Source organism: Sarcophilus harrisii, chromosome 1 (assembly GCF_902635505.1).
Source record: "Sarcophilus harrisii chromosome 1, mSarHar1.11, whole genome shotgun sequence".
In the NCBI taxonomy this organism is placed as follows: Eukaryota; Metazoa; Chordata; class Mammalia; order Dasyuromorphia; family Dasyuridae; genus Sarcophilus; species Sarcophilus harrisii.
The window spans coordinates 666207030-666232938 of NC_045426.1; the positions used below are offsets into that span (position 1 = coordinate 666207030).

The following is a 25909-nucleotide window of genomic DNA, read 5'->3' on the forward strand; positions in this document are numbered from 1 at the left end:
GGATTCTCCAGGTCTCCAAGTTCGTGACCTTCTTCTACCCCGAAGCAGTGTTTCCTCAAACCGCCCCCTAGGGGTTTGGTTGAGAACGGCCATTGCTGCTCGGCCCCCGCACTCTGAATTTCCCGGGTTCCATTACCACCACAAGCCAGAGGGGGGCGCCCCGGGGGAGATATTCAAATATATGACAACGCAAATTGCGGGGCGGGATCCTGGGAAGAGGGCGCGTGCTTAGTGGAAGAAACCCCGCCCCGCTCCTAGCAGCGGAGGGTGCCTTACTTTTGCTCAGGCGCGCCTCAGGGCAGCCCCGCCGCTTCCTGCGTCCTCTAGGGGCCCTTCGTAGAGGGCGGGGACGGGGGGGCGGGCCTCGCGCGGCAAGATGGCAGCCGCGGCTGAGGAGGCTGAGGCGGCAACGCGGCCTGCGGGGCCCCGGAACCCCCAGAGGGACCTGTAAAAGGGGCCGGCGGCTCCGGCGGCTCCGGGCCCCGGCCCGGGCTGTGAGGACGGCGGTGGCGGTTGCGGCGGGGCCTCGGGACGATGCTGCGCTCCACCGGCTTTTTCCGGGCCATCGACTGTCCCTACTGGGCCGGGGCCGGCGCGGGGGCGTCCTGCTGTCGGAGGCCCTACTGCCACTTCCGGCACCGCGGCTCCGAGCGCGGCCCGGCCCGGAGCGAGGCGTCCGCTGCAGCCGCTAACGGCCCCGGCCCTGGCGGCGGGGGCGCGGCCCGGAGTGCGGGAGGTAAGGCTCCGCCCTGGCCCTGGCCCGGGTCCGACTCCTCCGACTCCTCCTCTGTGTCAGCCTCCTTTCCTTTCTCTGCTCCCTGTGCCTGGTCCCCCCTCCCCCCCCTCTAACAGCTCTCCCCTCCTTTTATGCCTTCCTTGTACCAGGGCGCTTCCCTCAGTCATTGACAGCCCCCGCCCCATCCTTGTGTCAGCTCCCCTCATCCCTGTGTCGGATTCCCTCCATGGGACAGCCTCCATTTCTGTATAGGATTCCCTCCGTGTGTCTCTCCGTGTGACAGCCCCCCAACTCAGTATGGCGTTCCTCCATGTACCAGCCCTCCATCTCTGTAGGGATTTCCTCCATGTACCAGCCCTCCATCTCCGTATGGGTTCTCCATGTGACAGCCCCCTCCATCCCTTTAGCAAGACTCTTTGGTCCCAGTGACAACACCCCCACTCCTGTGGATCAATCAGCCCCCCAGCTCCATCCCTTTGTCAGGCCCCTCCCCTTCTTCCCTCTTCCATAATCCCTATTTCAGGCCGCTTCCATCAACATAGCAGATTTTTCCTGTTAGCGCTTTCTCTCTTCCCCATCTTTTTGCAGGGTTTCTTTTCCATCACTTTGCTTCTCTGCTCCTCTTAAGTCTCTTTTTCTTCACTATCCTATGCCTTTAATATATTCATTGACCATTATTTATTGTTGTACCCAGCTCAGGGCTGGGGGTATGTGGAGTTTAGGAAAAAGGAGCCACATGGTCTTTTTATTGGGGGAATTTATAGTCTTAATTAATTCATCACTTTATTGTGTTCCGCTGGAGAGACTGCAGAGTGCATGACCTTAAAGAAATTCGGGAAGTTTCATAGAGGCCAGAGAGTTCCTAGAGGAACTAGGCCTTAGGGTGGATCAGGAAGAATATTTGGGAAGTTTTGTTGAGGGAGGTAAGGGAGGGCTTTCCAGAATGGAACAGAAAATGAACAAAGTCCCAGATATGGTGAAATCACAAAATCATAGATTCAGAGCCAAGCGGGACTCAGAAATTACTTATACCAAAGAACATATTTATAGGTGGAAAAACTGAGGCTTGGAGAGGTTAAATAACTCAAGGTCACATAGCTAAGTAAATAACACAGGTAAGATTTAGCATGACTTCCATTGTATCACAAGGGACAAATACTTCTTTTAAGGGACTGTTTGATCATCTCACGAGTGACAACTTCATCTTGCTTACACTCCTCGGTAACAGCTGCATCTGGTCACTCTAGGCTCTCATTTACAGGAGCCCAGGTCCAGCTGTTTTACCTTTGCACGTTTTAGCCTCTTATTTATCTTTCCTCTTTATCAGTCCTCACATCTACAGAAACTGATCTGTATTGAAAAGCACATTCAGTTTTTCCCTTTCCCCTCTCCATTGCACCTTTCTGTGATAGTAGATAGCTCTTAACTACTTTGGTACCAATTCCATCTCTTTTAATTCTTGGTTTTACCCCTTGCCAGACAAAGGACTACCTTTCTTTGTTTCCAGTTCTTCAAGGGAATGAGTTGTTACCTCTCCACCAGAGGGCTGTCTGTCCTGTGTGAGGCAAGGCCAATTACTCCCCTCCATTCATCCCTAGCCTGATTAGTTCCCTGTTTTCTTATGCTTCTGGCAGTAGTCTCCATTGATGATTGATTTTTTTTTTTTTTTTTTTTTTTTTTTACAGTAGCTTTGGAATAAGTTGGAGATAGAAATGGAAAATGATTCCTCTTTTTATGTATGATTTTATTAATTCTGTAACTTGTATAGTGTTTTTTAAGAACCAATTCATTTTCCTAAGTCTGTTTTGGGAAATATGGGGTCTTTAAACAGAGGGAGAATAGAATTTACTCTTTTTGCTCCAGAGGACAGAACGAGGAGCAATGGATAGAATTTAATAGGGAGGCAGATTTCAGCTCAGTATAAGGAAACACAATAATTAGAGCCTTCTAGCAGTGAAGTGGGTCACCAAGGGTAGTAAATTTCTCCTTCCTGCAGGTCTCTGACCTGAAGCTGAGTGATCACTTATTAAGGATTATGTAGAAAGGAGTCATATTTTAGGAAGGTATTGAACCTAGATACTCTCAGGTCCCTTTAGAAGCATATAATTTTAAACTATGCAGAAGCTACTGATAGAGAATGCTTGTTTAGGTGCCATTGTATGATTTGCCAAATGAATGTTTTACCCTGACATGTGGTCAGTTAGTCTTGTTGTTGACAAAGATAACAAAGTATTAGAGCAACTAGAAATAAGTTTTATTGTACCATTGAGGGCAATTCTATACCAGTCACTTAGGTGGTAACAGTCTGAGAAATGGATTGTAATCCTTCCTTTAATGGCAGTGTCAGGATGTTTGTTGAAAGTGATATTCCTGTGTTTTTTTTGCATCTTTTTTCCCCTAGGTGCAGGCCATTTCACAGATAGGAGAAAACATGCTGTTTGATTAAAAAGACCATGGGCTTAGTAGCTTGATTAGTAACTTCAGGAATTAAGTGTGAAGGAATTTCAGGAATTAAATGTGAAGATTTGGTATGTATATTTAAAGGTTTGGCCATGTATATGCAACTAAGATAGCACTAATTGAGAACAAGTAGTACTTTTCCCTTTTTTTATTACAGTCATTTGAAAGTTTCTCTGCTGTAGGCCTCAGGCTGTGGACTTGATTGATCCCGATTTCTGAAAGACTTTGCCAATAGAGCACAGTTTCCAGAAGTTTTTTTTAAAATCAAATTGGAAGCTTAGAATATGGCCCAGTAATATATGATGTGTCTGTTGCCTATGTGGGGAGAAGCTCATCACCGGAAAAGCTCCAACACCATGGAGTGGAGGGGAGGAGAGTTCATGGTGGACCGGGTACCTTTGATAGTCTTTGCCTTAGGACTAGGATGATTGCCTTTCAGCTCTGAGGAGTGATATATGACATGCCCAGTGCTGTAAGAATTTACACACTTCACTCACTATAGTCCTGTGAAGGAGGGATAAATAAAGTTCTCCTCGTTTTGTAGAAGGAAAATGAGAATTTACTTGGTAAATTGACCTGTTCGGGATCACACATCAGATAAGTGTTCAAATGTTTGCAGTAACCACCCCCTAAGACTCTAAGGGCACTAAGTATCATTATATGAGGTCTGTAACAAAATCTGAAAGGAGATGTGGGTAGATTAATCAGCAAGCATTTATTAAGAATTCTAGGTACCTTTCTTGGCTTTGGGAATACTAAGACAAATGTCAAGCAGCCTCTGCTCTTGAGCATATGATCTATCCACAGGATACATATATAGTTATAAATATATATTTAAATATATGTATATATATATATATTTACATATATATGTTATAAAATCTATGTAAGGTAATTTTTTGGGTAGAATCAGAAGAGATTTCATGTAAAAAGATGGTACTTGATGGACTAAACCTTGAAACAAGCTAGGGAAGGAGTACCTTCCAAACCAGAGGAACAGCCTAGTTAAAGACATGGAGACAAGAGGCTGTGTGTGAAGAAAGGTTAGAAGGCCAATTTAGCTAGTCTTGGGTGTGTAAAGGGGAGTAATTTAGAATGCAGCTTGTAAAAGTAGCTTGGGGCTGGGAAGGGTTTTAAGTACCCAATGGAGCAGTTCCCTTTTGATTACCGAATTGATAGGGAACCCATGGAGTTGGAATGACTCGATAATATCTGAACTTCACTTTGAGAGCTGTGTACAGGGGCAGCTTGGGCAGGGAAGCTCATTTGGGGCCTGGGAGTGTGGCAACTGGGGAGGAGGCCTCACTAGGGGTCTTGGCTCAGGTGAGCAGGAGAGAGAGTTAGAGGTCTGGATTTCAAAGTCCCCTCATTGATGGGGATGTGGCTCACAGCCAAGGGGTTCTGCCTCACTGGGTCCCAAAGAGCAGAGGATGTGTGGGTTCAGTTATGAACACATTCATCCATAAGGGAAAAAGACCTTGACATCCAAGAGGCTGGTCCTGGATTTGATTTTTCTTCTACTGTCTCAAACAGTTCACTTAACCTGTCAGACCTCAGTTTCCTTCTCTCCAAATGACCTTTAGGATTCCTTCTAGTTCTAAATTATAACCATGTCACTTCTCTAGGCCTCAGTTTCCCCCTCTTTAAAATGACACTATTGAACAACAGGATTTTGAAGGTCCTCGGACTTCTTTAAATAGCTTTTGAGGGTCTGAAAGGAGTATTGCTATTTTTATCATTTTTACATTTTACCCTTTATTATTCTACAGCTTGAGACAGCCTAGTATATTATAAAGTCTGAAGCTGCATGTTCATGTCATCTGATTTCAAAGAAGTTCTATGACATTTGGCCTGAATTTGAAATTATAAATCCTGAAAAATACATATGTACATATATGTGGGCAGGCTGTTTGTTTATGGATAAACCGCTTTTGTTGTAGATTAGAGGGATCTTAGAAGACAGCTGTTTTTATATAAATTTAAAATTGAGCCTGTGAAGTAGGGAATGACTATCTTAGTCACAGCTATAAATATTTATGTGCTTCATGCAAGTGAAGTACTTTACTCAGTGCTGTGGGGGATATGAACATGTAACTCAGGTTTGTTCTCAAGGACCTTACCTTTTAGTTGGAGAGACAACAGAGATTTCAGTTTAACAAAAGGAAGAATTTAACTGTTAGTATTGTGCAGTAGTGAAATGAGCTATCTCCTTACAGCTAGATATGTTTAAGGTGAGGCTTTGTGACTGATTGAAGGCTGATTGTTGAGGGCCAGGCTTCAAGGAAGGATTTGGCTAGACTTCTTTCTGGTTTTATTGTTAAAAATGGGGATTGGATTAGATGATTTTTATGGTCTAGATCAGGTTTTCTATAGAATTCGTTGTCTTCTTTTTGGCATTACTACCCTGCAATCCTTCTGTCCAGAAAAGTAAAGGAGGGTAAGTATACAACTGGTAGAAAATAACTTTTTTCTATTAAAAGACTTTTCTGAACTGCTTTGAGATTGGGGGCAGTATATGAGAAATAGAGCCTCCATGGTACTGGCTGACCATTGGTGATGTAAATAGTTTAAGAACACATTGTTTTACTGAAATTGTGGCATATAATTATGAGGTATTCACTGGGGATGGTATGATTTCTTCTCAAAATTATAGTTTCTCCACCCAATACAAACTTGATTTCCTGAAATTTAATTCTAATTGAAGATGAATTGTGAGTCTTCTCAAAGTGATTAAACTAGTATCAGTAAAGAGTAAAAACAAAGCCCAAAGGAAACATGCTAGAGAGACTAAAACTTGGGACATTTGAGGATTTTTAGAAATGGGTCACTAATTATGCTTGGAGTAATAGTTTAAGTTGGGAATTTTTTATCTGAATCCTGGTGCTACCTGTATTACATTTTCTCTCTTTCCTAGTGTGCTGGGATGGGGGTGGAGTCCTGAAAGTCAGGAAGAGCTCAGAGGTCTGTCTGGGACCAGATTGTGGTGGCTTTTAGTAGCAGGAAATGATTGAGGGGATTCTCTAGGAAAAAAAGGAGCCTTTACCATAGCTTGTAAACATACTTCCCCCAACTCTGCATAGCTAAGTTATTCCTTTGTAGAAACTGACATATTATTTGTCCTTCTCTAGCACATGCAGGATGCCCTTGGCTGCTTCAACCATGCCATTCGGAAAGGCTTGGGAATTCTTACACTGAAGATCAGTAAAATAAAAAAAAATCAATTTCACATGTAATGCTGCTGAGAGATGACCTTCAGGTGAACGGTTCTTCACTCTCTGATGTGTCTTCTGGTCACCACAAAGTTGTTTGCTAATAGGAGTTGAAATTCTCAAGAGCTGAATCTCTAAGAGGTCCTGACTCTGCATCAGTATGTACAACCATCATTCACCTTACAACTCACAGAAACAATATCTTATTCAATTTCATTGTTACACATTTTGAATTTACTTTCCCAGAAAGTCTGGAAATACATTTATTTCAGTTGAATTGCTATTAAAATGTCCTTCAAGATAAGGCAGAGAATACTGGAATAGAAATCAGGAAACCTAGCTCTAGTCCTGGCTTTGCCATTTAATAGCTATATGTCAGGGGACAGTAGCTTTTCCTACTCTGGGCTTTAGTTATCTCTCTGTCAAATGGAAAGGGGGAGGTGGACTAGATTATCTTCTAAGATACATTCCAGCTCTAATATTCTATGGTTTTAAATAGTCTTGGATGATTTTGGTTTAGGGCATTAAGGAGATAAGCTGGATTTAAGATATTTAAAAATAATGAGAGTTGTTAAAAAACAAACAAAATCACAACATTTAATTTGAAGTCAGATGCTCTGCATTTGAATCTCAGTTTTATACAGGCTATCCATATAATGTAGAGGAAGTTATTTCTCTTTAGACTTTAATTTCCTCATCTCTAAATTGAGGTGTTTGGACTGCATGAATTCTAAGATTCTTTCTAGATATGATGCTATAACCATAGAAGCATTCTAATGCAATCATTACTCAGAATATGAATCATTTCTACAAAGCTTTCTTGACAGGTGGCTGTTAAACTTCTGTGGCAACACCTCTCAACCCACTCCACTGTTAGATAGCTCTGAGGGTTAGACAGTTTCTAAACTGAACTGAAATCTGGCTTCTTATAATTGCCCCCACTGATTTTAATTATTTCCTCTGGAGCCAAAGGAAAAGTATATTTAATTCCTTTTCCATGTGATAGATGATGCTTTAGATTTTTGCATAGACTCTGGCAATCATGTTCTCATTAGTTCTTCTAATAGAAATCTCATATATCTTACAGTGCTTCACATATTTCAAAAATGCTTTTCTACACATTGAATTATTTGAAAATCACTAAATACTTGCAACTAAAAACTGCTGGGTTAGTATATATTTCAGTAAACCTTTGCTGAACAATACCTGTGTTCTAGGGAAGACCCTAACCTGTAGGATGTCAGAGCTGGAAGGGACCGTAGAATTTAATCACCTCATTTTTTGGAAAATTAGTAGTCAGTAAAAGGAATGATCTTCTCCCAGGTTATGTGATGACTAGTGGCTGAGCCAGTACTGCCTGGACCTCCAGATTCCCAGATTCCCTGGCCTCTTTTATTTCACTGCCTCCTGACGCTATTCTAGGGAGAAGAGATTGGGTGGAGCCATTGTTTCATCTATTTACTCTTATTCCTGGCAAGTGACATTTTACTTGGCTTATCAACATTGAATTTAACAACTATTTCCTTAAGAAGCCTAATTTGCTTAGTTCCAAGTACTTTCTTTGTGGAAGTGTTTCCTCTTTCCATAGATAGAAAGCTTTTAGAATCATAGACTCACAGAGCTGGAGGGTCCTTAGAAGTCATCTAGTACAACTTCTTGCCTGATGGATGAATCCCTTCCACAGCATCTCTGCTCTGCTTATGGTCATCCAGTTTCTGCTTGAACACCTTCACCAGTGAGAGGCTTTTGTTACAGCACCCATCACACAATGTTAAGTAATAAAAATAAAATATTTCGATCTTGGCTTCTGGGCTTTTTTTTAGGGGAGTGGGGAAGCATTAACCAATCAGAACTTTGCATCTAAATGTGTTGCTGCCCGTTCTTTTAAAACTATTGGCTGGCTAGGTTTAATACAGAACCACCTAAGGTCCTGGAGCGGGGTAGAAAAGGGGCTGCCAAAGTTGGCTGCATAAAGATCTGGCCTTGAGCTTGAGTATTCTAGGCAAGTGCTTCCCTTCTCTAAGCCTCCGTGTGTTCTGTATAAATGGGGATAATTCAGATGACCGTGTGGTGCATTGAAAACTTAAGTCAGGAGAGAGCTAGGTTGGAATCTTAAACTGATTTGATACATGGCCCTAAATAAGCCATTCACCTGACCTTTCTGAGCTTTAGTTCTTCTGTAAAATAGGGTTACTGATGACAGTGAGAAGTAGCTGAATCGAAGGATTGTGGGGAACTGCTCCTCTTAGTAATTTTTAAATGTGAAGTCATAACCATGTAAGCATTGGTCACTAGAGAGATCACACAGGACCCTTATTGCATACTCAACTAAGTGGAAAATTGAAAAAGACTAGGGTTAATATAAATTTTTACAGTGCTTCATAATTTTTAAAGATTTTTTTTTTTTTTAATCTAAGATGATTGGATTATATGATTTACAATTGAAAAAGACCTAAAACATTTTCCTGATTTTATACAGGAGTAACTTCTGGCTTAAAGTCTTTTTGCCCCCTTCTCCCTCCCCAAAGATCTAGTCACTTGCCAGTAGTCACAAGGCTAATAAGTGGTGAAGCAAATCTCATGTTCTTTTTGCTTTCTCATAGTGCCTCACGAATTCTCATTTGAGCCTCCTAATACCTCTGAAAGGATCAGCTCATGACTCCTAATGATTATAGCTAGCATTTATGTAGTGCTTTAGGTTTACAAAGTGTTTAGGATCTCATTTGCTCCTCAAAACAACTTGTGAAGTAGGTGCTATTATTAGCCCCATTTTATAGTTGAAACTGAGGCAAAAAAAAGTTGTGACTATGTAAGGTCATAGGTAGAATGCGAAGCCAGATCTGAACTCCAGACCTAGAGCTCTATCTACTGAACAACCTTAGGTGCCTCTATATTGAAATATCTGGTGTTCTTTATTGAAAGCAAAAACTAAAGTGTTTTTCTTTTCCCATCTTTTATCAGAAAAGATAGGAATAGGAGATAAGAATTGAGCAGGTGACTCGAGAAATTGTTTTTTACATTTGAAACTGCAAAGCAAAGTTCCTTTTAATCTCCAAACCTTGATTTTTCTTGAACTTTTGAAATCTTTGAATACTTTGAACTTGTGTAGTTGTCTCCCTAGCTAATGTAAACTCTGTGGGGGGTCAGGCGTGGACCCTATGCTTAATGTCTCTTTGTGTCTTTCTAACTAGTCCCAATAGGATCTTGCACATAGTGGATATCTAAGTTTTAGGTATTTGTTTATAATCTTATCAGACTCGGTCTATGAAGGCAAAGGCTTGATCTAGATTGTTTTTTTCTCCCCCCATCACAGTGCTGGTTGATTAGTTAAAATATCCCTGTGAAACTAATAGAGCAGATATGATTATACCCATTTTCTAGATGTAGAAACAGACTCACTGAGGAAATTGAATGACTTAAGGTCACACAGTAAGTGGTTGTGATGATGTCGGTAGATCACAGCTTTTGTTACTACAACTTTAGTTATCTTTTCTCTGAACCATACCTTATGGATGGTAGCCTTGACTGGGAAGTCTAGCCTTACTAAATCCATGTGTTTCTAAAAGCAGCCTTTCTGGACCTTAGTTTCTTCATCTGTAAGATAGGCTAATAATAACTATTTCCCTTGTAAAGGATTTAAGGGAATGAAATACTTCAGTGGTGGTAATTTTATAAATGGAATACATTATTACATGGCATTGTCCTTGCTCAATAGGATCAACCATTTAATAGGTACTCAGTCAATATTTGTTAAATCAGTAAATTAGTATTTAAAGATGTTGGAGGGTTTTTTTTTTTTAAACTCTTGGATGTAATGATGTTACCTTTAATTTAAATAAAATTACAGAATGTTAGAACTAGAACATTGACTGAGAGGCTCAGAAAGGTCATTTGACAGATGAGGTTACTGCCCAGAGAGAGAAAGGGGAAGCCCAAAGTCACTTGGCTATTTAATGTTAGATGTAGGACAAAAGTTTTAAGTCTTTTAACTCTCACAATACCAGTTACCCTTGTACAATAACCACACTTCCTATTCCATGGCCAGTTCCTTATTACTAACAACATGTGTTTGATGATGCCTAAAAACTGGTAAACATTATGATACATATATTTTGCTACATATGACATAGATAAAATCCTGAGAATTATTAACATTAGCCCAGTAACACATCTGAAAAAAGGCTTTTGGATCCTAAAAACAAGATGCCAGTCTACTGACTTCCTCTTGCTTCCTTTTGTTTATAAGTGTTTTTATTATTAGCAGTGACTAATCTGTGAAGTATTAACATGTGTAGTGTTTTAGCATATGGATTGTTTTGCTTTATCACAGAGCTGAACTAGCACAATTGGGTATAAATTATAGGAAACAGATTTCAGCTAATTATAAGAGAAACCTTAACAGTAATTATCATCAACAGTGTAATGAGCTACCACTAGAGACCTTTAAAAGGGATCAATCGATCATTTCTTGGAAATATTATAGGATGGATTCATGAATTGGACAAGATGTCCTCTGAGGTCTCCTTTAGCTCTGAGGTTTTTTGCTTTGTACCAAAAAGGTAGCAAGCACCTACAAGATTAAGGCTGATTTTCATCTTTGCATCCCATAATTAACAGTGCTTTACAGATTAATAATATTTACTGAATGGAATTAATGCCACGTTTTGAATTAAGCGGGCTTTTGAGGGCCTGTCAACCTAACTGCCATTTATGGAAAAATGTGCCCATTTTTAGACTATTGGAGTTACTATTTGGACATAGCCTGTTGCTAAGCTAAGGGACTGCCTGTAAGAGTGATGCTTTTGTAGTGATGGGCTATTTTCCCTGGTAGCCAAAGTCTGGAATCAGTGTGTTTTCTGAAAAACTTGTGAAGCAAAGCAACTCATTTATCTCTAAGGTTATCTTCATTTTTCTTTTGAGCCAGTTAGCCCAGGTACAAGTGCTATTTGGTACTAATATATCTCCTCAAGATTGAGAAAGGAAAAAGTTGATTTTTTTGTTTATACTCCTAGAGTGTCGACTGGAAGGGGCCTTAGTGATCATCTGGTCTACTTTATTTTACAATCAATGCAGCTGAGTCCCATAGTGGGTACATGACTTATTTATGGTCACACAAAGGCAAACCCAGGTCTCCTGAATTCCTTGATTTGACTTCTTTACATTGTGCTGATTTAGAGCAGTATGAGGTACTTGCACAAAATACCATGACATTTGCTCAGATGATTTCTTACTTTCTTTCTGTGAAATTTTTATTCTGTCACAGTACAACAGCAAATTAGCCAATAACTAACTGGTTTTGATATCTCTTAACAATAGTGAAATGAGCTCTGGACTTGAAGAAAGGAGACCTGGCTTTTAATTTTGGGTTTGCCATTTTCTAGCAGCCATGGGCAAATCAGTTTGCTTTCTCTTAGCTGGAATTTATACATTTGTAAACTAGGTAATTGTGAGGAAAGCATTTTGTAAACCTTAAAATGCTGTAGACATAAATGTGTTATTATTTGGAGGTAGCTGCTTCCAGTTAATAAAGTAAATTAAGCACCTACTATTCTTAAGGCACTGAGGATAACTACAAATAAAACAGTTCTTGTTGTCAATGGTACAAATTAATATTATAGAGTATGCTAATATTGACAGTGTTTTATATATATTATCTGACTTGCTTAGTCATAAAGCTAATAAGTGTTGGAGGCAGGATTTGACCCTAGGTCTTCTAAACTGTAAGTCTAGCATTCTCTCCACTGTGCCCCATAACCTCTCCCAAAGGAACTACTTGAGCTTTCAAATACTGGCAAGGGGAAATTCAGGGTCAAGGAGTAAATTGAAATATGTGGGAATGACTTATGTGCATGCACAGAGATGAGCGATATGCAGAGAATGGCTAGCAAATAGTCTGAATTGGTAGAATCATAAAGCAAGGTGAAATAAAGCTGGAAAAATAGTTTGGAGTCAAATTGGGAAAACCTTAGATTTCAAACTGAGGATTTTGCATTTTTCCATAAAAGTAGTGGGAACTATTGCAAAGAAGTGATATAGTCAGAACTATATATTAGTCAGAACTGTACATTACAAAGATTATTTTCAGTGTTGTGAAAATTAGCCTCAAGGATGAATAAAATAGAAAGAAAAGCTAGGAATCTAATGTATTAGTGTAGATGAAAGCAAATGAAAGCCTAAAGTAAGTAATAGTTGTAAACAGAGAGGAAGAGACTGATTTGAAAGATGATGAATCTATAGGATTCTATAGAATATATAGGAATCTATATATTCATTGATTGGATTTTGGGGAGGAGGGAAGACTCAAAAGTAGCACTGTGCTTTTGGATCTGGGAGTCTGGGAATGTGGTGGCAACCTGAACAGAAACGGAGAAAGGCAGATTTAAGCAAATCATGATTTCTATTTGGGAATATTGAGTTCAAGGTTATGGGACTTGGTTATTGTCCAGCAGGCAATTCGATTTGTGGTGCTGGAATTCAGAAGAGAATTGGGATGAATATATAGTTTGGGGAATCATCTGCTTAGAGGTGATAATTTAACAACAAAAAGCTGTAGGAAATAATTAAAACATGGTGATTGAGTCTACTACAAATTTGTTATCCATTCTCTCTTGGGCCTTTCTTGAGCTCCCTCTTTTCCATATCTCTTTTTACATCACTTGGCTCTGCCATTGTCACCTCCTTTATCCTTGTCTCACATGAAGTGCCCTTTCTCTTTGCCATGCACAAAAGATCCATTCTATTCCTATTTTTCCCCAGTACATTTACCCCTTTATCCTTTTGTCCCCTCATCCCACTAATCTTCAATCTTCCTGTGTCTAGTAGTTGCTTACCTGCTACCTACAGACATGTCCATGGTTCCTACAGTCCTCAAGAAATCCTCACTTGATCCTGCCATCCCCATTAGCTATCTTCCCATATCTTTAATCCCTTTGATTAAACTTAGGCTTTAATTCTCTCTTACTCTCAAACTTTCAGCAGTCTGTCTTCTGACCTCATCATTCCACTAAAATTGCTCTCTCCAGAGTTAACAATGATCTCTTAATTGCCAGTTGTGGTGACCTTTTCTCTCTCTTTTTTTTATTATAATAACTTTATTGACATAACCCATGCCAGGGTAATTTTTTTACAACATTATCCTTTGCACTCACTTCTGTTCCGATTTTTCCCTCCCACCCTCCACCCCCTCCCCTAGATGGCAAGCAGTCCTATATATGTTGAATATGTCGTAGTATATCCTAGATACAATATATGTGTGCAGAACCAAACAGTTTTCTTGTTGCACAGGGAGAATTGGATTCAGAAAGTAAAAATAACCCGGGAAGAAAAACAAAAATGCAAACAGTTTACATTAATTTCCCAGTGTTCTGTCTTTGGGTGTAGCTGCTTCTGTCCATCATTGATCAATTGAAACTGAATTAGGTCTCTTTGTCAAAGAAATCCACTTCCATCAGAGTACATCTTCATACAATATCGTTGTTGATGTGTATAGTGATCTCTTGGTTCTGCACATTTCACTTAGCATCAGTTCATGTAGGTCTCTCCAAGCCTCTCTGTATTCATCCTGCTGGTCATTTCTTACAGAATAATAATCCATAACATTCATATACCACAATTTACCCAACCATTCTCCAGTTGATGGACATCCATTCATTTTCCAGTTTCTAGCCACTACAAACAGGGCTGCCACAAACATTTTGGCACATACAGGTCCCTTTCCCTTCTTTAGTATCTCCTTGGGGTATATAAGCCCAGTAGAAACACTGCTGGATCAAAGGGTATGCACAGTTTGATAACTTTTTGGGCATAGTTCCAAATAGCTCTCCAGAATGGTTGGATTCGTTCACAACTCCACCAGCAATGCATCAGTGTCCCAGTTTTCCCACATCCCCTCCAACACTCATCATTATTTTTTCCTGTCATCTTAGCCAATCTGACAGGTGTGTAGTGGTATCTCAGAGTTGTCTTAATTTGCATTTCTCTGATTAATAATGATTTGGAACACTCTTTCATATGAGTAGTAATAGTTTCAGTTTCACCATCTGAAAACTGTTGGTTCATATCCTTTGACCATTTGTCAAATGGAGAATGGCTTGGTTTCTTATAAATTAGAGTCAGTTCTCTATATATTTTGGAAATGAGGCCTTTATCAGAACCTTTAACTGTGAAGATGTTTTCCCAGTTTGTTGCTTCCCTTCTAATCTTGTTTGCATTAGTTTTGTTTGTACAGAAGCTTTTTAATTTGATGTAATCGAAATTTTCTATTTTGTGATCAGTAATGGTCTCTAGTTCGTCTTTGGTCACAAATTTCTTCCTCCTCCACAAGTCTGAGAGATAAACTATCCTATGTTCCTCCAATTTATTTATAATCTCATTCTTTATGTCTAAATCATGGACCCATTTTGATCTTATCTTGGTATACAGTGTTAAGTGTGGGTCCATGCCTAATTTCTGCCATACTAATTTCCAATTATCCCAGCAGTTTTTGTCAAATAATGAATTCTTATCCCAAAAGTGAGGATCTTTGGGTTTGTCAAACACTAGATTGCTATAGTTGATTATTCTGTCTTGTGAACCTAACCTGTTCCAGTGATCAACTAATCTATTTCTTAGCCAATACCAAATAGTTTTGGTGACTGCTGCTTTATAATATAGTTTTAGATCAGGTACAGCTAGGCCATGTGGTGGCCTTTTCTCAACCTTCCTCCTCCTTCTAGAGCAGTCTATGACCTTTGATGTTCTTGCTCACCCTCTTCTTGATACTCTCTTCCCTTAAGTTTTCAGGGCTCTGCTCTCCCCTGCTTCTTCTCCCAGTCTGACCATTCTTCAGTTCCCTTTGGTGGATCTTCATCCAGGCCACAGTTATTATTAACCCTAGGTTTTTGACTGCCTGCTTTCCATCTTTCCCTGCACATGTCACCAGAGGGAAGGCTCCAGTGCTCTGGCCCAGTCTTCCATCTGCCCAGAGCAAATTCCACCTGAACCAAGAGTGTTTAGATTGAGTGCTGTCTCCTGATTATCTCCTCAGGTGAGAGGAAGAGCCAAACATTCCTCTGATTGAGCACCTTCTGTCTCCTTTTATCTTTGGTGGGAAGATGTGTGGGGGGGACTTCTTTCTGTTCCAGCGCAAGGTAATTCCCAAGTCCTGCTGCATGTCTCATCTTCCAACCTTTGGTGCACCTAGGAGCAACTTTCCTTATGACCTACGCCCTTCAATCCCCTGCTGTGTCTGCCCTTCGAGGGAAGAGGAAGAGGAAAGTCAGTGGGGGTGTGTGTGTGAGGCTTCTTTCTCATGCTGTGTGGTTCAGCTTCCATCTGCTATACTGTTTTCCTGCTTAATCTCCAGTCTTCAGATAAAAAAGTAGTAAATTGGGCCTCCCATCTGACCATCTGAGTTTTTGCTTTCCTCTCATGCTACATTTGTCTCCAGCTTGATCTCCGTACTGCTTTGGAAAAAGGAGTGATGCCTTTCACTGAGTGATGAAGTCTCACACTTGGTCATCCCTTACACATCCTAAAGATTCTGAACCCCTTTGATTATCCAAATCCCATTCACCCACTACTTGAGTCTTTATTTCCAATATTCTCCAGCTACAAGTCCTAACTCTTTTCTACTGTGCCTTCTGCAATTCTTGTTCCATAGGCAATGAACTTTCTTCCTAAATCTTCCCAAATGGTCCATGTGAACATTTGGGGTAGCTTCTCTAATTTTGTGTATTTTGTGTTTCCTTTGGGGTAATTCAGTTCTGCTTTGCTCATAGAGCACACCATTTTCCTTAATGAGGGCACGCCATACTGAGTGATCCTGTTTTAGTATCTCCTGTGTCATACAATTGATTCTAAAGTTCTTGAGACCTTGAGAGTATTCTTGCATCACTTTTTCTGACCACCTTGTGAGCCCTTGCCCTGTGTAAGTTCTTCCTTATATAGCTAGTAAGCTTTAAGTGTCTGAGTCTGAATTTGAACTTCTCCTGACTCCAGGGCCAGTCCTTTATCTTTGGGTCTACTGGCTACTTCCCTACTGTTTGCAAAGATGTTCATGGCTCCCTACATTGTCAAGAAATCCTCATTTGATTCTTGATAACTTTTATCTTTTTTTCTTCATGGCTAAATTCTTTTACAATAGATGTTTCCTCTTTGTTTCCTTATAACTGGGTGCCTACCTCATGATTTCATCAAATTGGTTCCAAAGTTACTAATATCTCTTAGTTGCCAGATCCAGTAGCCTTTTCTGAAACCTCATTTTTCTTGCTCCCTGTGGCCTTTGACATTGTGGGTGACCCTCTTCTCCTTGATACTCTTGCTTTAGATTTTCAGGACAGCATTTTCTCCTGGTTGCATTGGAATGCTCTTTCTCAGCTTCTTTTGTAGAGTCCTGATCTGGATCCTGGCCCCTAACTATGTAGGTGTCTCTCAAGCTCCTGTCATGGACTCTCTCACTTGGTGATCTCTTCAGCTTCCAAGGAGTTAAGTATGAACTCTGCTGCTGATTTGCAAAACTGCCTGTCCTGCCCCACCTCTCTGCAGGCTGTCCAGCCTCAAATCTGCAACTGCCATTCAGACATCTCAAACTGGATGTCCAGTAGATAGATGTCTTAAAACTCCCCATGCTAGTCCCCAGTTACCAAGTTTTCAGATCAAGTGATTTTCCTAAATTGCCAGTCTAATCATGTAATCTCTAGGAAAACTCTAGGGACTCTATAAGCCTTCGAGATCAAATACAGAATTGTCCAGTAGCTCCTCCTGCCTTTTTAGTCTTCTTGATGAGGTTTAGCTCCCCTCGATTTCCGGTGGTCAGGGAACCAAATGATGAGGTTAGTGGCAGGTTCAGGGTTCAGGGAACCAAATGAAGAGGTTTAGGATTCCTGAGGTCAGGGAGTCAAATGATGAGGTTCGGTGCAGGATCCCCTTGATTCCCCTAGGATTCGGCGCAGAGCAGGGAGTTGTGGGAATCCCCTTCTGGCAGCGCAGAGGTCCTTCATAAAGGAATTTACAAACCTGAAAAACTAGACTGATAAAAGTTTATTATTGACATTGGGAAGTCAGCCTTTGCTGTGCATGAATAGAAAGACTGAATTCCTTAGTGGCAAGGTCCTGACAGAGAAGTAAAGTTTCTAGCAGAGAAATATCCCAACAAAGAGATATAAAGTCTTGTTAGGGAAATAGGTGAGAACAATAAAGAGAGGGTAACTCTGAAGGAGTATCATTTTAGCGGGCAGAGGGTTGCTGCTATGCCAAGGAGAGGCAGAGGTTCGTTGGCATGGCATGTTAGGTCCTCTGCAAGGACTGAGCCCCAAGTTGGCTCATTTTATTGCTAGAAGCTGGGGGTTGCTCTTGATGGGGGCTGGGTGCAGTTTGAGCTGGAATCTGAATAGAAAATCTTGGAATTGAATGAGTGTCTCTGGGCTAATCTTCACCTTCATAGAGAACTTAATAGTGATATCAATAGGGGTGGTGTTCTTTCAGGATAACAGAATGAAGCTGTTTCCCTCCAGCAGGGTCTTTTACTGAGGCCAGAATTCAAGGAGACTTTGTCCTTGAAGGAGTTTCAGAGAGAGTTTGGGGGAGGGCCCTTCAGTTTCAGGCTCCCCTCCTCATTCTGATACTTTAGGCTAGTTCAGGTGCTCTTTGATATAGTGACAGTGGCTTCCTTATTTTGTGAACAAAGCACTTTAGTTCTCAGCACTGGGCATTCTCTCTGTCTTCCATGCTTGGGACACTCTCCTTTCTCCACTCCCAACTGCTGATCTCCCTGGATTTAAGTCCCAAATCAAATCCCATCTTTTATGGGAAATCTTTCACAACCCCTCTTAATTCTAGTACTTTTTCTCTTAGTTATCTTGTATACCACTTGTTTATATGTTTGTTTGCTTGTTACCCCCATTAAATTGTGAGCTTCTTGAGGACAGCAACTGTCTTTTTCATTATCAGGGATTAACACGGTACCTAGTACATAGTAGGAGCTTAATGTTTATTGGTTGTCAGATCTTTGTTCAGACTTCTCTTTTCTCTCAATAAGTTCATTAGCTTTTGTGGATTCAGTTTTCCTTGTGCTGTTGATTCTCAGATCTACTTACCAAGCCCTGATCCTCCAATCTCAAATTTCCAATTGCCTATTGGAAATCTTGAACTGTGTGTACTATAGACATTTAGGAATTAAGCTCAAGATGTTTAAAACTGAACTTAATTTCTTTCCTCCACCCCTAGTCCATCCCTCTTCTTAACTTTCCTTTTACTGTATAGAGTACTGCTTCATAATTTACAAATAGTTTCTCCCTAGAAACTCTGAGAGGCCTAAGATTCATTGATGTAGATCTAAATGGACCCCTAAAGCCAGATGGGGGAAGTCCAGGGTCTTCATTTTATAGTTGAGGAAATTTGAATCTCTGATTCAGACTGTGACAGACTGTGATTTTCCAAGTGGATACACCAATTTAGGGATTTCAGGTTTACCTAGTGCTTTCTGTTTGTTATCTCTAATCTTCACAATCCCAGAGCCTGGATTGGTTACTTGGTTACTGACTGAAAGATCTTGGAAGGGTCATTTATTTTCTTGGACCATAGTTTAAAAACAAGAGAATTGGACTAGGGCATCTCTAGGTCCCTTCTAGAACTTCCCCTCCCCCTTGTTTTTACACATAAAGAAACAGACCCAGAAAGGGAAGTGACTTGTCAGAGCCGCTATTAAGCCTTGCTGCAGATCCAAGTCCTCTGGCTCCCAGAACAGCGTGCTTTCCCCTCCCCCCCTTCACCCTTGCTCTTGTGCTGTCCTGAGAATTAGTCCAATTAAACTTGTTTTCCTAAAGTGCTTCTCGATGAAAATCCCCAGATGAATCTCTTTACTTAGCCCAGTATGTTGTCCTCCCAACTATAGTAACTCAGATCATTAGGAGAATCTCTTAAATTTATAATTTCTAAAAGCTTAAAGCACCTTCCTGGCTTCCTTTGCTAAAAGCTCCCCAGTGTGTATGTCTGAAAGCCACTCCTTTTTAATGGGAACTAAGCTGTAGGCAAAGCATTTTTTTTTGAAGGGTCTCTTAATTCCGCCAGGCCCTCTTTGGAGCCAGCCTACTGGCTGATACTCGCTCTCTAGGTACTGAATGTGTTTGGAGAGTTAGACTGTGGGTGGAGGGGACCGACTCTGTGCCCTCCCCTTCCTTATAATTATCTTAAATGCTCTGGAGCAGCTGAATGACTATTGGAGACCCAGGTCAGCTGCTTGTGGCGGGGTGTGTATGCAGATGCAAAGTATGGTTCTCTGGGGTGAGACTGAACCCGAGTTACTAAGCTGGAAGCTTTCCCATGAACAAATACCTTCATCACTTGTTGGCCGAAGAAGTGTCAGGTAATTCTTTAAAGATTCAGTTCCATGCTTTCAAACTGGGAAGTCAGCCTCGTGCTCTTGGTAAATGGAGTTTTGTTTTAATATTCTTTGGCTTTATTCTTTGAGATGCTTAGTCTCTCCCTCTTTCTCCCCCTTTTCCAGAACCCAGCCCTGGACGCTCTCCTGGTTGTGGGGCTGTTCCTTAGAAGCTTTGAGAGCTGTCAGACTTTGCTAATTACTACCTCCTTCTGTGGCAGTTGTGGACTGTGGCTGGAAATTGAGTGCTTTTTTTTTTTTTTTTTTTTTTTTTTTTTTTTTAAATATAGCTATTGTTTGATTAAGCTAAACGAACTTTATTTCCAGCTCCTTAACTTGTTTATTACCTTAGATACATCATAGAATTTTAGAATGGAAGGACCTTAGAGACCTATAACAATTCTCTTGCTTTACCTAGAGCTGAAGTGATTTGCCCCAGAGGTAGTTCTGCAGTTTTGGCAGGGCTGGGTCTCAGATCCAAGTCTTCACATGAAGTCTCTCCGGAGGCTTCCTTCCTTAGATGCACCCCAGTGTATTCTAGACAACACTGACTGAACTTGGCTCTAGGAGATCTAGCTCTGAATGCTAGTTGTAGCTCTTGCTACCTGAGAATAGATAGGTCACTTAACATATCTTGATTTTTCTTTTTAAAAACAAGCAGGATAATTTCTGTGTTTTAAAACTTCTAGCTTAAAATATTTTTTGAGTTAGAAAAATGACACGTGAATATTTGCCTCCTCTCTGCAAAAATGTCCAGGATTCTGGGTAATTGAGACAAATTTCCTACATTTTAGACATATTTTCCAATTTCTACTGTTACTGATTTCGATGTGACTGATTTAGATGAGATAAAGACTCCTGCGTTTAAACTCTTTTGAGGTATTTATGTTTGAGAAGAATTGCTAAGTACTTTTTGGTACTTTATTTCTGGCTAATGTATTTAAAACTCATCTATTTACACTTCACAAGGCTGGCACTTGAATTCATTTTAGTTTGTCGTGTACTTTTTGAAGCCAACTTAGTGGCAGATAATTTCTCTGACCTTTTATCTGAACTAAGAATTTGGGATAAAGGATGTATCTTCATTAAAGGGCAACTTTTTTTTTTTTTTTTGAAATGGGATTGTTCAGGAAAATATTTAATTTCCTTTGGTAAACTTAATTCCTGAGGGCTTTGAAATAATTATATGACCCTATAATAGCTCACATTTACATAGGACTCTTAAAGTTTGCAAAATGCTTTCTTTTGAAAAGAAAACCCAGTGACTCTTAGAATTTTTCTCTTTGCTTAGGACTCCCCTACCCTTAAAAAGCTCTGGATTTCTCAGAGCATAGAACTGGATTGGAATTTGGTTTCTGTCATTTGTGTGACCAAAAATAGGTGAGTCACATACTACACCCCTTCTCTGGGCCTCATTTCCCCATCTATAAAGTGAAGAGTTGTTGGATGATCTAAGATTTCTCTTTTAACTCTGATACTCTTCATGGTCATCTTCCCTCCCCCTCCCCCCCTTCAACTTTTGTTTTGTTTTCAGTTCCAAATTTTCTTCATCCTTCCATCCTTCTCCCAACGATTTAGAAGGTAAGAAATGATACCCATACAAAATTTGTTAGCCATTTTTTATTTTAAGGTCATCTTCAGCTCTGATATTTTGTGACTATTCTTTGAACCAATTTTAAGTTCCAGACTAGACAGTTGGTTCCAGACTAGACAGGATAATTGAGAGGACCAGACTAAAAGAAAAGTCATCCTTTTTTCTACCGTGAGAATTTTAAACTGTGCTTCAGTCCCTTCCTTTTTAATGGATGAATAATAGCTAGGGGCTGGTGGGAGGAGGAGTCTTTGGTTAGGTCCTGCTGAAGAACTGAAACTTTCTTGATGTTATTAAAAGTACTGTTTCAGAATGAAATATATTTTCAGGAAACTTGGAGTTGTGGTCTGAGAGAGATCTAAATAGTTTGTTTTCATTCAGATGGTTTTTCATTATTGATTGCTAGTTTCTTTTTAAACTAAATCTGCACTCTTGATATCTGGTTTTAAAAACTGACTTGGGATATACTCATGTTACCACCTATTTTCTGAACATCTGCTGTATTTCTTGAGCAGATTGCCCAATTTTTCTTTCCACCCCCTTTCACTAATTTTTGATTTTTCCTTGTCTAGTGACTGTTTACCTGTTCCTGCAGACATGCCCATGTCTCCCCCAGTCTTCAAAAAACCCTCACTTGATCCAGTCATTCCCATTAGCTAACTTCCCATATTTTTTCTCCCTTTTTTCCCGGGAGTCTAAACTCATGGAGAATTGGTGCCTCCATTTCCTCTCCTCTTATTCTTTTAACTTTCAGCAGTCTCTCTCCTCTGACCACAGCATTCCACTGAAACTGCTGTCTTCACAGATTCTAGTGACTTCATAATTGCCAATTCTGATGGCCCTTTCTCAATCCTCATCCTTCTTGAGCTGCCTGTAGCCTTTGATATTGTTGATCACTCTCTTCTTCCTTCTATTCTCTTGCCTTTAAATATTTATGGCTCTGACCTTCCCCAGTTCTCCTGACAATCTGATCGCTTCTTTATTGGATCTTCATTCAGGCCACAAATTATTATTCATGGATGGACCCACAAGATTCTGCTCTCTTTTCCCTCTATGCTATTTTTCTTAGCGATCTCATCAGCTTCTAGGGATTAAATTTTCATTATACTGATGATTCTCAGATTTACTTAATCAGCCCCAACTTTTTCCTGACTTCTAGTTTCTTATTTCCAACCTTCCTTTTGGAGATTTTGAACTGATTGTCCCCTAGACATCTTTAACCCAGTATGTCCAAAAATAATTTATTATCTTTCTCCCCCAAATCCTCCCCTATTCTTAATTTTCTTTTTACTATCAAAGGTATGACCTTCTTTCTAGTCATTCCATTATCAACCCGTGGGTCTTGCTTACAGGAAAACTTTTCACATCCAATCTGTTGCCAAGTCTTGTAGTTTCCATCTTAAAATCTCTAATATACTCTCCCTTCTGGCCTCTGACACTGTCGCCACTCTGCCTCAGGCCCTCATTGCTTCTTACTTGGACTATTGCATTAGGTTTCTGGATGATCTTCTTGCAACAAGTGTCTCAGTGCTTCAGTCTATTTTCCACTCAGCTGTCAGGTCTTTCTAAAATATAGCTGACCATTTTACTTCTTCCTCCTACCCTTCATTTAGGAGGGGTCCCTATTAACTTCATGACCAAATGTTATATCATAGTGTCATCCTTCTTACCCTTATTCCTCTTACTCAGCCCTCTTACTCCTTATTCCCCTTCCTTGTACTTTGCTATTCAGTGATACTGCCCTCCTTGCTGTTCCTTAAATCAGATATTCTTATTTCCCAACTCTGGACATTTTCTCTGGCTGCCCTCCATGCAGGAGTCTCTCCCTCTTATCTCTTTCCCCTGCTGGCTATTCTGGCTTCCTTCAAATCTCAGCTAAGGTCTCATCTTTGGCAAGAAACCCTTCTATTTGATGTTCCTTAATTTTTGTGTCTTCTCTTTGTTAATTATCTCCAATTTATCTTATATAGATACTATAGAGATAGCTGTAATATGTTATCTTCCCTACTGAACTAAGGACTCTTGGATCTCTTTTTGCATTTCTTGGTATCCACAGACCTTATCCCAGTGCTTAGTATATTCTAGGTGCTTATTAAATGTTTGTTGACTGACCTCACTGGGACAAGACTTAGTAGGCTTTGATTAACTAGGAACCCTAGGTTCAAATCCAGATTACTGAGTTTACAAGGGACTTCTCTTGCCTATGCTTATTTATCTATAAAAAGATGACCATAATTGCCTATTTCACTGGACAGGTGTGAAGAAAGGGCTTTTGAAATATGAATTGCTAACTTCCTGGGAAGATTAAGGATGCCAAATATTTCTGACTAGAATACCCAAATCTTTCTGACTGGAATATCCTTATGGAATGTAGAGGTCTTACTCGGATTCTGGTGTAGGCTGGCTCTAGATTACTGTCATTCTAGTTCCTGGTCCCTGATTCTTTAATAAACAAAATCCCCCTGGGAAATGGGGATGGAGGGTGGGAAGAGGAAGATATATTTGCAAAACAATTAAAAATAAAAGAATTTAATGACAGTGCTAATTTTGTCTCTGCTAGATAGTAATTTTTTAGGGGAAAGATAAAAGAATTTAGAACTGGAATGAGCTCTCATTTTCTATTAGTGTTCTCTGTAAAAATCAGGAAACTGAGGCTCTGAGAGGTCAGTATGCACATCATTTTATTCTTACTACCTTATGAGCTTGGACAAATAATTTTGTCTCTTTGGACCTTGGTTTCTTTTGTAAAATGAATAGGTTGAACTGGTTGCTCTAAGGTTCTGTGCAGCCTAAAATTTATGGCCAGGATTTGAACCTGAATATGACTGACTTCATCCACATCTTGTCACTTTTGCTACTCTACCACGCCTTTTCTTAGGAACCTGACTTTACAGATGAGGAAACAATGCCCAAAAGTTGGTAAATTTTTCTCTTACAGTTTTATTTCCTTCCCTCAACCCTATTCCTTGTTGTTTTCCAGAATTTGCTATAAAACTTAGTGGGTTGAAATGTGTGAAATGGTGTGGGAGGAATGAGTTTATTGAACTGTTCCATGTGGTTTCCCAGGAAACTTGGGCTGAACTTTGAAGAATTTGGGCAAAGTGAAATTTTTTGAGAAGAAAAGAGTGATGAGCATTCTGCTGTCAGGCAATGATGTAGATGATGAAGAAGGTTAAGATTGGAATGTTTGATGAATATTAGGGAATAGGGACAGACTTGGATGTTGTTGGAAAGATAGCAAGACAAGCCAGATTGTAGAGGGCCTTTAAAACCCATGTAGGATGATCATATCATGTTTTAATACTGTAGAATGTTTAAAGTAATAATAGCCTTAAAGATTGTTGAGTCTTGGGGGTAATCAAAATTTAGAAGAGAGAGCAAGTACTAGCCCCAGATTTTAGTAGCAAATTAGTGGCAGAAGGCAGAAATTCCTTTTCTAGGTTCAGTACTATTAAATGGGGTGTAGAATAAAGTCTTAGTGCTAAACGAAGGATTATTAATCTTTTTGTGTTGTAGACCACTTTGGTAGTGAAAAAATAAAATTGATATTGTCTTCTTTGGTAATTGATTCTATTCTGTATCACCACTGATGTTTTATATATTGCCTGAGTGACATTTCTTTGTCTCTGAGTTAAAGTTTTTCTCATAGTTAATTAAGTTGAGAAGTTCAGTTTTCCATTTTATTCTTGTCAAGGAAATCTACTCTCCTTGAAGCATGTAAGTGGACACAAGAGAATCTGGTCTAGAATCTCAATACAATGGTGCTCCTTTAAGAAAATCTTTTGTTTTATTCCTGTGACAAAACCTACTTATGCAAGTGGATACCTCCAATAAACTTTCCATAGTGGCAAGATGGAAGGAGGGGTTTGCTGCTATCCTGCATTCCTGATTTCCAACCAATCATTATGCCCCAACTGTGAGGCTTCAGATTTTGTAACTAATAGTATTGTTCCCTCCATCTGTGATGCTGCCTTCTAATCTTTATATGTGCCTATTGTCACTAAAAGTGATCTGTCCTCATTTAGGGTTTGTTTTGTTTCGCATGTTTTTGTTTTGCTTAGGAGTTGAGAGATCCCTTTTAGTGGTAAATGTTAGCTTTGCTCAGAACTTTGTTCCTCAGTTTATTTGGTTCCTAACAGTAGTCTAGTGAAACTTACAGACAGCTGCCCTTTTGCCAAATGATATTTTTAAATTCATAAAATAATACATAGAATTGCAAAAGAAACTGGTTATATTGAAATGGTTACAAATTTTTTTAAATTCATAGACTTCAAGTAAAGAACTCTATAGCTAAAAGGATTTACTTTTATCCTCCTAACCTAATAGTAATAAATAACTCAAATTTAAGTTTTGGAAAGTATTTTCCTCTCAGTAATTCTGTAAGTTAGGCAGTACAAATTCCCATTTTATAGATGAATAAACTGAGGATCAAATTGGTGAATGACTTGCAGTAATTACTGGAACTAAGATCCAGTTGGTTGAAAGAAGTGAGGGATAAGGATTTGGAAAGGGTCTCTGACTCTCCTTGCTCAATTTTCAATCCCTTGAAATCTCTG

The 25909-nt window shown here is 39.8% G+C and overlaps 1 protein-coding gene and 1 long non-coding RNA gene across 4 annotated transcripts in view; both read left to right on the forward strand.

Annotated features, from left to right (window-relative positions):
- Positions 1–331: 331 nt before the first annotated feature.
- The window catches only part of REXO1 (RNA exonuclease 1 homolog), a 112858-nt gene continuing 87280 nt past the window's right edge, over positions 332–25909 (forward strand). Inside the window, exon 1 of one of the 3 annotated variants that reach the window (XM_031948132.1) lies at positions 332–736. In XM_031948132.1, coding sequence (XP_031803992.1) covers positions 535–736 — 202 coding nt within the window. In that variant the 5' untranslated portion in view covers positions 332–534. Of the gene's footprint in view, positions 737–19622; positions 19748–25909 lie in introns of those variants that run through there. The other 2 variants (XM_031948131.1, XM_031948133.1) reach the window with 2 other exon arrangements.
- Positions 743–7990, forward strand: LOC116420794. Its single transcript, XR_004231242.1, has 2 exons — positions 743–3264; positions 6325–7990. It is a non-coding gene; the product is annotated as an uncharacterized LOC116420794 (long non-coding RNA).